Raw genomic sequence first — 12,960 nt, forward strand, 5'->3', positions numbered from 1 at the left:
CCTGAGTATTAAAAATAATAAAATTGCATATTTATCCCCTTAGGTTTTTTATGTTTTCCTGTAGCAATTTAACTGATTCTGTGAGTCGATCCAGCACCATTTCTTCTGGTGAAGGCTTTCCTTGTGGCCTGGCAGAAGAAGTACAGAGTGTTTTCACACCATTTGCATTTAGCAAGTGGTTGGGTAACAGTGCCCTGTTTTAGTGTCACATGTAGGTGGTGACAGTGCTCCTCCTGAGGGCCATGGCCATACACTGAGGAGGCTCAGGATAGATATTTATGCTCCATAGCTTTTGGTGAGATTTAAGCATCTGGTAACAAACCCTTCAATTATATTTACCTTGTTCATGCATACTATCTTACCTCTATTGTAGGCAAGAGCTATTTTGCAAGGTTTTCTAGACGACTCTGGCCAGACCATCAGCACATTAAAAAGTTTTGATTTAGTTGGATTAGGAGCTGTTCTCTGTGCTTTGAACTCCACAGAAATCACATCCATAAGGACTGTTGAATTCAGGTACTGCATTTTGTATTTAATGAAATATTTATTAGTAACTGTATTGATAAAATTTATTGTGCCATTTTTGTTCCATCAAGATTTTCAGAGCCTAAAGGACACCTTTTTACATTTTAAATGCTTTTTGAAAACCAGAATGCATGCAGCAGTTGTTTAAAACATGTTCTTTTATAGTTTTTCTCTGCCATTTATATCCCACCATTTTAATACTGCATCAAGAAATACAGGTTTTTGCTTAAAATCTGAAATGTTTGTATGCAATTTGTGCACATATTTTTAAAATTGAAAATGGGTTTTACAGTCTTCTTACAGCAGGCTAAGCAGATTCCAGGCCTATTTAGTACTCCATGTAAATGCAGCTTGTAATGATGACCTTGTTGCCTTTTGCAGTGCTGCAATTGCAAGAATTGGCCTGTTGTTTTGTAGCACCCCTGTCCTGAGGCAGTTTAAGAAGATGACAGAATCTGTGTTTGGTGCTGCTACCAGCTGGAATGGCTCTGTTTTACAGGAAATTGGCACTATAGCAGGTAACAAAGCTACAACTCCAGATGGTGATGGTTGTGAGGCACTGCTATTAAGAGACTGGGTTCACCTAGCTGGGGATTTTTCTAGACTGGCAAAAGACATTTCTTCCAGAGGGGAGTCACCTGCAGGGACAGATATCCAGCAATTTCAGAAGCTGGAAAAGCAAGGAAAAGTTGTGATATTTTCTGTAAGGTTCTGTAAATCTGGTCAAACTGACCTTGGGAAGCACAGCCTGAAGTTACTTGGGTCCTATAAATTGGAAAGGGTAAATCAAGGAAGGCAAAATCAATCAGGATTCCAGATCCAGTCACTGTTTGTGAACCAGGCTGTACTGGGAGGAGCTGTGCTCTGGCTGCCCAGGTATCCTACCTGGAAAGAATGGGCTGCCCAGGGAAGAGCACAAGGGGCAGGATTGGCCTGGAGTGATACTTCTCCAGAGTGCTCTTGCAGCACTTCTCCAGAGTGCTCTTGCAGCCTCAGAGATCTCCTGAGCCAGAGGTCACTCCCAGTTTTGTTCCTGGATTTGTTTCCCTGTTATTGTTTAACTGCACATTAGGCTCTCAGAATTTTTAGCATCCCCAATGCTTGTGGTGATGATTCCCCACCATAACCACCTAAGTGGTGAAGAAGTCACTCCCATTGTATGATTATGCTCTCTAACCATGGATCAGAAGAGACTGTGAATGAGCATTCCCTAATAACATTGCTTGTGATTTTATAGGCTTTTATAATTCTCTTTTCCAAGACAAAGTAATTCAAGTAGAGTACATTCCATGTCAATGGCAGAGGATTTGTAATGCTGAAATATAATGAAAGAAACAAAACATAGAAAGTACCAGCATTTCTCTATATAACACCCTGGAATAAACCATTTATTATATATTTTCATAAGGGTTTAAAGTTTATATTACCTTAGAAATAAATTTAATAAAAGAACATTAATTGAGTTTTGTTTCTATTATGTGGGTTTTTTAGGTGGTTTGAATGAGGATGAATTAAAAGCTTTTGATAAAAGCTTGATGCCGTATTTCCAGCCATCAGCAGTAAGACATATACCTCCTGAAATTTTCCAAGTAAGAGCTTGATTACTGAAGAAGTTACTCAATTTCTATTGTTTTTACTCTAGTATAAATAAACTGCAGCACTGATTTATAGGTTTTCAGTTTTGGCAAAAAAATTGCTGTGGTCTGTTAAGTGAGAGACTATCAAGAATCTGGAACATTAACTTTCAGCTCTATCTGTATTTGTGATGCCCATGAAATATGCTAGACAAGCTTTATTCATCCTTCAGATGCATCCCAAAGAAATAGCAAGTATCACAAAACAGGGAATGGACACTGTATCTTCCAACATTTTATTCAGATCTGAATTTTTGTTTCTGTTTATTAACATTTGCAAGGATGCTGTAATAGCTACAGATTTCTCTGCTGACTGTGCAAGAGCTGTTTTATTAACCTAAAATCTGGCACCATTCTCCCGAGTTAGCTCTGAAAAACAGATTGTGCAGGCAGATACAGATCAGAAAGGAATTACGTCTAATTACAGCACTACTGAATGTGGACCAGAAATTAGAACAGGGATCCTGAGATCATTGCCCCTGACTTTCTTTGACTTAGTGACAAGATTAAAACTCTGCCTGGGCTGGTCTCTTTCAGATGCTCAGGCAAGCAATGTACTTATGGACAGTTGAGCTAAACAGAGAGTTAACTGTGTCAGCTCCCATAAAAAACTCCTTGAGCACTAACTGTGCACAGTACCACTGACCATTCAGATAAGCCTAAAATGTCATTACAGAAACTATTTCTTTGCAAAACAGCTCTATATCATCCTGTAGAATTTCTAACAAACAACATTGTTGTTAGCAAGAGTAGTAATGGCACTACAAAAAGTGATAAACAAAAAGCAGGGTACCTCTTTGGAAAAGTGTTCTATATTTGAAAGATTCAAAGAAGATTTTGGTTTTACACAGGTTTTTTTATGGCCTCATTTTGCAGCTGTATAAATTATTCAGATTTTGATTTATGAAAAATTACATTGTATTATGGACTTCAAGTGAGTTAAGAAGATGTTCAGTTCAAAATGTCTGAACCTGTAGGCATTTCCATGAGTTTGCTGAGTTTAAACCATTTGGTAGACAAGGAAAAATGGGCAAGGGTTTGCTCCATCATCTGACCTACTTGCAAGGGGGATTTTGTCTTTCCAAAGTAGAACCTAGATGCAGAATTGTTGCAAGAAAAAAGGCTTGTTGTGTAGGAGGGTTAAAATGCTTGTGACTGCAGAATGTTAACTATAACTAAAGCAAATAATGCTTAAATAAATCTCAATAATGCAGGCTTTACAAACTGCTTAATTGCTATACGATATAAGATAATTACTGTGAGATTATGATTGCCATGTTTAATTTTTAAATTAATATGAACAAACTGGGAAGATTTTCAATCTAAAAAAGAAAATTAAATAATAAGATTAAAGCATGGGGTCTTTTCATCTCATTGCTCTACTGCTAACTATAATCAAAGGTCAAATGTAAGTTCAAATGTGGTTGCTTGGGAGCAGATAAGAGGAAATAAATGAAAACACGAGAGGTTGCACAACACCATCAGTCTTTGAACAAATCAGAAAATAAATGGCTGGAAAATTAAACTCCAACAATATATTGTACAAGTGTACTATACAGTGTTGGCATAGAAAGCTTCTCAAGCTGTCAGCTTCCAGCATCAAAGAGAAAGGTGACAGATAGATGAGTGGTCAGAGAAGTAAATGAATACAGAGGATTCTTTTAGGCTCTATTGAGCTCTTTTATAGCAACACAATGTTGAAGGCTAATGTCCTTCATTCCAAATGCAAGACAGTGCTGACTTCTGATTCCTTACCTGCCTTCTATAATTGACAGCCTAAACCAATTTTTCTGTCTTTTGTTCCTCCCAGGCATTGTCTCCAGAGCAAATAGCAAACCTGGGCCCTGAGAACGCCGCCATGGTTACAGGATCACAGCGGGAGCATCTGGATGCATCACAGCTCCAGAGCCTGGGGCTGGCACTGGATGGAGCCAGGACCAGCAGCCCAGGGACACAGAGCACTGCAGGATCTCCCCAGCAGGGGCAAACCCCGGCTCCCAGTGGTGAGTGGAGTCCTCCCTGCTCCTGCCTAGGGGAGGGACACACACCAGTGGGGTTTGAGGTCTCACAGCACACACCAGGGTCAGGCCTCTATTCTGAGGGCAGGTTACAGTGAATTTACAACTCAGCTTCTACAGTCGTGCCTCAAATCACATGCCTGACCAAGACAAACAGCCAGGAGGATGCTGGATTTACCCACAGCAAGAGGTAATGGAGGAAGACTGTCAGATGGCATTTGCAGCTGTCTAGTAGCATTACACTGTGCTAAGCACTAGCTTGTGTAAAAGGTAGTCTGAAATAGTCAGCTTTTCCCTCTCCTTCTTTCCCATATTCTTTGCCTAAATTTAAGGGAGGGGTCTCCATCTCTGGACCTTCAGGTCAGAACCTTTATGTGCAGCAGAATGTTGTTTGCAGAGCTGCAAATGGGAAAGGAGGTAGTACTGGGGTGGATTAGCATCTTTATCCAGACTGAAGGGCCATTGAATAGTTTTTCCTGCCATTCCCATCCTATTTGGAATTAAAGCCTATTAGTACCTATACTTCAGTGGTTTAATCTTTTACTTCTTCATATTTCAGTTTATACTGGGCAATGCCAGTGGATGTGTTACAGTGAGAGAGTTTGCACATAGTCGAGACAGTGTTGAGGACTTATCCCTATCAGCTGGGATAAGGTAATAAGCAAATATTGTTGCTTCCACTGACACCAGCAAGACGTAAGCTGTTGGAGGGGAGAGAGGGAAGCTGAAGTGCTGAAATAGGAGTAAGGGGAACTAAATTGCTATGATGCCCATGCTGGAATTAGAGCAGGCCTTCCCAGGAGCACCTGGGAAGTGCTCTTACTCCAGCTCCCTCTCACATATGACCTGTTCCTTCTGGAGGTCTGCCAAAGGGAGGAGTTTTCCGGGTAGAGATCACCTGAGTTGTTGAGTTTCTTGTCCATTGTTCCTGGCTCCCTGTGAAATGCTTCTCTTTGGAGCTGTGTGTGTTAAACTGGAAGTGACATCTCTTGAGAGCTGAATGTAACTAGGATTCAACAGTTGGAATTTGCTGCACCTCTTTGGGGTGGTGTAGATAAGACTCCTAGGCCTGAGCTGTAGCGTGACACTAAGAAATAAAGCCCTTTGCCTTCCAGGTGCTCCTTGTTTGAGCGGCTTTGGCATCTGGCTGTGTGCTGTGTTTACACTGCACCTGCCTTTCTGAACCCTCAAGGGCTGAGCCTGAGGTAAGTTATATTTTCAGTTAGAGGTAACTTTATAACAGAAGCACAGATCACCTCTAACAGGGAAGAAGGACTGTGGGATCCTCTTCCTGCTTTGAATACAAAGATAACAATTCTTGAATAATTTTTCTGTATTACAAATGTGTCTTGTACCTTGGTTAGACTATCTCTGAATCTAATCAAGGGGAAAACACTTTATCTTATCTTTATTGTAAAGCCAAACATAACAAAGGTATATTTAAAGCTCCATGTAACACCAATCAATTACTGCATTGTTATTTGAACATGTTCTTGGTTTTACTCTGTGTTTTACCCATTCCAGGCTATTTATAAGACTTTATTCCACAAACAATTCTATTTAGTAGAGTGCAATTATGAGTGAGTCAGTTTAATTGCCATTAACTTTCATTGAATTTTAACGTTTTGACAGGTGAATATTTAAGAAGAGTACTGGCAGGCTTGAAGTTTAGATTCCAGTTAGGCAAACTAAATGCTTAAGTATTCTACTTAGTCTTTAAGATTGCAAAGCAAGGCATGTCAAAAGACTTAATATTTTTCTTTGCTTTGATTTTCAGTGTCCTGGAGCTTACAACAGAGATGCTAGAGATAAAAGAGTGTCAGCTCAACTTGAACATTAGAATCAAGAGGCTCTGAGAATTCTGAGTACAGAGTGGTTAAATTCTCACAAGGAAGACCCTCATCGTTATGAGAACTATCTCCTTTCCATAGCTTTACCATTAGCAAGTAACACAGTATCCCTCCAAATACTTCGAGTTTAAAAACTGGAAATGGCTTATCTGTCTCATGAGAAAATCACTGAAATATAGGATTGTGTGTTGGGTAGGAATTTGAATTATAGGGGGGACAGGTAGCAGAAGACTGTTATTTGGAGGCTGATGTCTGATACCCAGTTTTTTACATGGGCTAATTTGGTCACACTGTTGTATCCTTTTGTTGGGTTTTCTTTTATTTCAAGTTTACATTACCTGGGGAGGGGCTATCCTTCTGTGTGGTGTAGTAGAAACTGCACTAAAAGTTACTGCTGTTACAATAAAATAGCTTCATCTCAGAGCTGCTGGTTTAAATCCTGCTCAGACAAGAAGTGATAACAGGCTCTTAGAATTTAAGCACCTCTACAAAACGTAGTTTCCCCATGGCTGTTTGTATTCAATACAGAACTGTTGACACTGAGGGCACTGACAATACTATGAGTATTTCCTGTGACAAAATGCACCATGGAAACCTACTTATGTTCATCAAGAGACAGTCCTTTCACTCCAGGTGGGGTTGAAGTGTACACCTGGGAATACTAAGGGGAATTTATTCACTGGGCCTATGCACTGCTAGGACTGTCAATCCAGTATTTTCCACAAGACCTAGAAAAAGGAATTTCTCATAATTATAAACAGTAGATATTTTCCTGTGTTTTATCAGCATATGATTTAAGTTTCTAATATTAGCTTCTCATGCCTCAATATTTCTCAGTAATTAGCTTCTCAATATTTTTAACAATGGGAGGAAAAAGATATATTAAAAATCCTCTTCGTGTGAACATACATTTTGATGTTGTTCAACATGATTTTAGACCATGAACACATGGCACAGTTTTCCATTTTGCCATTGCAAAAGTCTTATTTTTTTCTAGACTAAAAAAGGCAATGCATGGACTGAAAAGTTTAGCTTTTTCATTCGGGGCTGTACTGTAGCAAATGCCCTTCAAACTGTAATTTTTATTTCTTTATGGCAAACATTACATCTGGCTTCTCAGCCCTGAAAGTAGAATTGAAATTTTTCTCAGGTGGGGAAGCAATAGGAGTGGGAGGGAGGGAGAGCTGGAGGGAAGAGCCCAGCTGCTGCTGGGGCAAGGTGAATGTGAGCTCTTGCTGCAGTTGGGAGTAACAGTTCCCACCACAGTCCCATATATTCTGGAATTCCTGCAGCAGCAGGGGCTAACTTGATTCTCAGGGCTTTGTTATTGGCAAAGTAGGCAGTGAGAACCATTTCTCACCCCCTCCTTTTCCCCTTCCCCCTTCAGCAATCTGCTGCTTTGGGAACTGCCTTTGCCTATAACTAACCCTGGCAAGTGTGACATGATGTTATAGATAATACTACATGCTTTAGTTCTGCATTTTATAAGCAAAGAATTATGATTGCTGCAAACTGCCTGGCACTTTTTTCTCTAATCCTCACTGAAAGATTCTAGCTTCTCCAGCTGTGTTTCCTTTTCTGCATGTGAACAAGAGATTGAGACATATATTTTAAATAGAAAAAGGTTTATTTTATTAATCCCGGCAAAAACATGCAAATGTCCACTAAAACCAAGTGGATCAAATGCATTATAAAGATCTATCTGTGCTTTCACATTAGAAAGTTCTGCCTCACTCAGATGTGAAAGTACTAAAAGGTTTTTTGATTTCTAGAAATTGCCTGACTTGAATTCTGTGTGCACTTCTGAAGATGCAGGAGAGTGTTTTCATGTCAAGAAGACAATCAGCATTTCCAGTTCAGCTGCTTAGGTCAGATACGTGACTTAGCTCTACCAAGCCCTTCAAAAATCTATATGAGTTGCAAGTGATCTTCTTCTGTCAATATACCTGGGAGTGATTCCATTTGCAATTACGTGAGTCAGAGTTTAGCTTTTAATCGGAGCAGGAGTGAGTTCTTTGTTTTGTGCCATCTGTGCTGTAATTTCTTTCAAGCACAAGTGCTTTTAAATAGCTGAACTGCTTGATTATTTATATATTTTATTAAATTAATAATTACATTAAGAACTTTGGCATTGCATTTACATTTGGTCAAGGGCTTATCTATTTCTTACAAGAGTAGGGTAGGAGGGGTAAATGTGGAGCACTGACTTAATGTTGTACTGATTTCACTGTGAGATTGCAAATCCTGTTTGGTTCATGAGATGGTGTGAGCATTTTGGATGGCAAGTATTGTAGAAAAGCAATTTTACTCTTGCCAATGTCCCTCTTGTAAAGGTCACTGATGGAAAAGCCCATTCTACAAAATCTGGGATTCATTAGGCACTTCCATCAAAACTGTTGAAACTGAATTTCTGTGGGAAGAATAGATGGAAAGGGGAGAAAGGCATTACATACCAAGTATGCTTGGTATGTAATCTGCGTGTGTGACCTGCCATCCATTCACAATCCTGCACACTGCCCGAGGAAACTGAAACGTGCACACTTTACTTCCATGGAACAAACCACAGAACCCCTCAGTGCAGGCATCTGTCCCCTCTGCAGATGTGTATTGCATACAACATGCACGTGATCACTTTGACTGGAATGCATTCATGGGAAAAATGTCTCACAGTCCCTCTCTTTTTGCATGATCAGGACTTTGGGGAAGAACATACTACAGAGAAATGTGGTATAAAGATTTGATTCTTAAAGAAATGTTGCTCTTTGTAGATGTGGGTAACATTTATTTAAACCAAGCTTAATTTCTCCTACATTCTTTTTAGTTCTTCTAGATCTTTGAGAAAGAAAAAAAAATTGGATTTATGCATATATATGCTGTTGAATATAGACCATGATAATAATTGTATCTGCTTATTGTGAGAACTGCAGCTCTCCTCTCCACTTGTGACCCTTCTGATGGTTGCTGGGCAGTGCCATACATGCTGTGGGATGCACATTCAACCATCCAGCTGCTGACAATCACAGCTCTGGTGTAGGCCTGGCTCCTCTGAGTGCCTTGAGCCCTGTGACAGGTGACCCTGTCCAGTAGTATGTGAGAGGAGGAATTTCATTCCTGTGATTGAATGTAGGATGCTTCAGGAGTTAACAAATGAGAAGAAATACTTTTGTTGCTTTATTATTTCAGTGCTTGATACCTTTATGGTCAGAATTGTATTTAGAAAAGAGAAAAGGGCTACTGATTCTGGATCAGCAGGAGAGAAAATATCCCTGTGACCTGGTACTGAGGTAAATGGCACATCTGTGGTATCTCTAAATCCCCGAAAGGAAGAAAACAACTACCCATCCACAGTGACTGAAAAGTGTCCCTGTTAAAGCTGGCATTATGGCTGTTGTCAGGTTTTGTACAGTGCATGGAATGTTTGACTTCCAGTGATCTCAATCTGTCACATCAGAGCTAACCAGCTCCTCAGTGTGAGGCTCTAAAGATACTTTAAAAAAAAAAAAGGCATCCTTCCTTAATTTTAAGAAGCCCTTTATGCCTCTGTATAATCTGCTCAAATATTCCAGAGGCAATTACATACTGCATTGTGGCAGATTTAGCTTATCACTTCACTGCTGTGCCTAGGGATTATCACCCCCTCATTTACTTTCCAGTAACACAAATTGCAGCCCCATCTTGTTAGGCTGGGACCTTGTCAGAGTGCCACTGGCTGCCCCCTTGGAGCAGATGTGAGACATTGCTCAAGGTGTGCCAGCCAAATGCACCTGGGGCTAAGCCTGACTCACTCAAATGACTCTCAGAAAGAAGCAAGGAATCAGCAGTCACCTGGAACGTGTCACTTGAGCAGGTAACTGGCCATAGTGCACTGTTGGTATTTTGGCTCACGCTGTGTTGTGGTTATAGATACCACACACTGCTTCCCAGTGGGACACTGCCAGTTTCCCCATGGCAGTTGAGGAACAGCTGTCAAACTGCAGTACCTCGTTCCCCTGTCATACTCTGTTCTCCTTAGAAGTAAAAATCAAATTTCAAATAATCTCTTCCTCTTTTTCTTTTCTCCAAAAAGGTTGATATTCCAGGCTGGTACACAACTTTAAGCAATGGGGTCTCTTTATTTCATTGAAAATGTTTACATGTTTTTGATAAGTTTGTGGGGTTTTTGGTGTTTGAGTTTTGAGTTGTTCTTTGGTTTTTAAGCAAGATCTGTAGGCATGGGATGAGGAGAGCTAAGAACCTTATAGTCCTGATTAGTAAAATATTCTCATCTGTGCCATATGATGTGGGACAGCCTTGGGGACTGTTTACTCCAGTGCTGTTGGAAAGGAGGGATCTGGCTTCCTTTTCCAGTGAGGCAGGAGGGAAACTGGAAAGAAAAGACAGGTCTGCAAAGAATAAACAAAAACTCCACTGTAAGTTAAATTGCTTTTATTGGTACCCCAGAACATTTGGAATTGGTCCTCAGAAAGAGTATTTTCTACATTTGTTATACAGCATGCTGTTGGAAAGTGCAGATAAATAACAAACCTGTCAGAAAGCAAAACAGACCTGTGTGCTATCCAGGTATCTATAATTTCATATTTTAGTTAAGACTGTGATCCATTATCAGACCATCTTTCAATATCTTTCTATCTAGTCCTTAGAGAAATTATGAGACTGCCTCAAAGACCCCACTGGCCTTTGCCTGGCATCAGGACATGTAGGAGTTTTGCATCACAGGATATTTTTATCAAAGTTCACATCTGGTTCTTTATTTGTACCCAAAAATAGATTACATTTTTTTCTGCAATGAGTAGAAAGCAACCAGTGTCCATCTGTCTCTTCCTGCCCCTTTCTGTTCAGCATCAGTCTGCTTTTCCAATCTGGATTAATGAGAGGATTTTCTTGCCCTGATGATGCAGGAGCACAGGCATGTTCAGAGCTCATAGTCCAAGTGACTGAACATTGAAGTATTAACTGGAGGAATTGTGATTGATGGATTCCTTGCTTTGCTGGCAACAGTATAACATTTATTTTCTAATGTTTTGGCTGGTATAATTAGCCTTACAAATACTTAACATCTCACTTAATATCTGTAAACTTCTCTTTGAGGGACAAAGAAAAAAGGAGAGAAGCCAAAAGTAAATTCCTGTAGGAGAAATATGAAAACAGTGGAAAATGTTCATCTGTCACAGATACAACAGGGGAATATTTTCTGGTACTGCTCTCCTTGTTAATTTTTAACCATTGTATATGGAAGTGAACTGTATTGATTTATCAAATAATAGCCATTGCTATAGTTAAAATCACACTGGTTTGATGCACAAGCTGAAACTGCCCTAGGTCATGTTTAATTGGGGCTTGACATGTTTCAGCATTTAATCAGATGTCAGAAAACAACTTAGATCACAAACAAGTTCTGAATATGAACTGCATGAACTGAGCAGCGGGTTGAGAGAATGGATGTCAGCTCTCTGCCTTTAATGTAGCTGTTAAATAGATTCTAGATATGCACCTGTCAGTGTTTTTATTGGCTACTTTTATTTCAGAATTCACCCTTTCAGAATTGTTGAGATCTGACATATTAAATGTTCACATTTCGGTCAAGCTTGTGTTAAACAGGCTGGTCCAGCCAGGGCTCTAAGACATGTCTGTGTTTTCAGACCTCACACATGTGTGCAGTGATGGAAGTGCCTCAGCACTGCAGCTGCTGATGTTGTAGTTATGAATTTGCACTTTCTCCCCTCCTGTTGCAGTTGGTACCACAGATTTGGGGAGTTCTGCCCAACGCTGTTGTCTTCAGTACAGATTCTCCCAGTACTATATTTGGGTTTTTAACATGTATCCTCAAGTGGGCAACTCACTGGTGGTTACATCAAACATTATTTGATGCCAAAAGTTATTCAATATCTGTTTAAAATAATTATTCTGTTAGAGTTCAGATCTATAAAACGTTTCAAATGCAACATCCAACCTCTTCTCTTAGGAAGTGGTAAGAGATACTGTGGAGTTTGTCAAGGAGTTGTACTGCTGTACTTGTAAACACAGTGTTGTAAGAAGACAGGCTTTGATTTCTAATCTCTGAAAATAAGTAAATTTGTTTTTGTCACACAGTGAGTACATACTAAAAAAGATAAACTCAATAGCAGGTATTAATCAGTTCTCCCTTCTCAGGATTATGTAAACTCTCTAAAGATTTCAATGTCTGTGCCACATTTTAAACAGAAAAATTAAAATACTGTAGTTAGTATCCTTTTCTTAAATTTTAATCAGTCCATAACCTTCTGGTGTGGGAACTTCTCAGTGTATAATTCTGTAACAGTAAAGTCCTTACACTATTTCCTCAAAGGGGCTGTGAAACAATGTAAACCAAAAAATTTTTAAAGAAATTAGCTACCCAGCAAAGCACCACTGTTTACCTGGAATAAACTGTCAGCCATTTTCTACAACCATTGGAAATCCTACTTCTGGGCAGCTATTCCTATTTTTCTTTGCTCTTGTTTGGATTGTTGGGGTTTTTTACAGAAAACATTGGAGAGTTATTAAGAGGAGATGCCTCTTTTGAACTGCCCACTGAATTTACTGGTCATGTCCTGTTTTAGGGATTAAGGACTCTGAAGAAGCTGTGTGCTAACTCTCAAGGCATGATTATTGAAGAAATAATTGCTTTTTTTTTCTTTTTCTTGGAAGTTTACACAGAATCATGGAATTGTTAGTGTTGGAAGGGACATCTGGAGATCACCCAGTCCAACCCTCCTGCCAAGGCAGGGTCACCTGGAGCAGTGACACAGGAACATGTCCAGGTGGGTTTGGAATGTCTCCAGGGAGGGAGAATCCCTGACCGCCCAGTCCTGTCCCAGTGTTCTGTGGCTCTCAATGTAAAAAAACTCTTCCTCGTGTTGAAGTGAAACTTCTTGTGTTTTAGTTTATGGCCACTGCTCCTTGTCCTGTCACTGG

General features: G+C 39.8%; 1 protein-coding gene across 1 annotated transcript in view; it reads left to right on the forward strand.

The window, feature by feature from the left end:
- The window catches only part of OTOA (otoancorin), a 33,427-nt gene extending 26,977 nt beyond the window's left edge, over positions 1-6,450 (forward strand). Inside the window, exons 24-29 of the mRNA XM_053957691.1 lie at positions 374-516; positions 907-1,043; positions 2,017-2,114; positions 3,970-4,162; positions 5,293-5,382; positions 5,955-6,450. Of these exons, the coding sequence (XP_053813666.1) occupies positions 374-516; positions 907-1,043; positions 2,017-2,114; positions 3,970-4,162; positions 5,293-5,360 (639 nt within the window). The 3' untranslated portion in view covers positions 5,361-5,382; positions 5,955-6,450. The remainder of the gene's footprint in view (positions 1-373; positions 517-906; positions 1,044-2,016; positions 2,115-3,969; positions 4,163-5,292; positions 5,383-5,954) is intronic.
- Positions 6,451-12,960: the final 6,510 nt, after the last annotated feature.

Source organism: Vidua chalybeata, chromosome 16 (assembly GCF_026979565.1).
Source record: "Vidua chalybeata isolate OUT-0048 chromosome 16, bVidCha1 merged haplotype, whole genome shotgun sequence".
NCBI classification, from domain to species: Eukaryota; Metazoa; Chordata; class Aves; order Passeriformes; family Viduidae; genus Vidua; species Vidua chalybeata.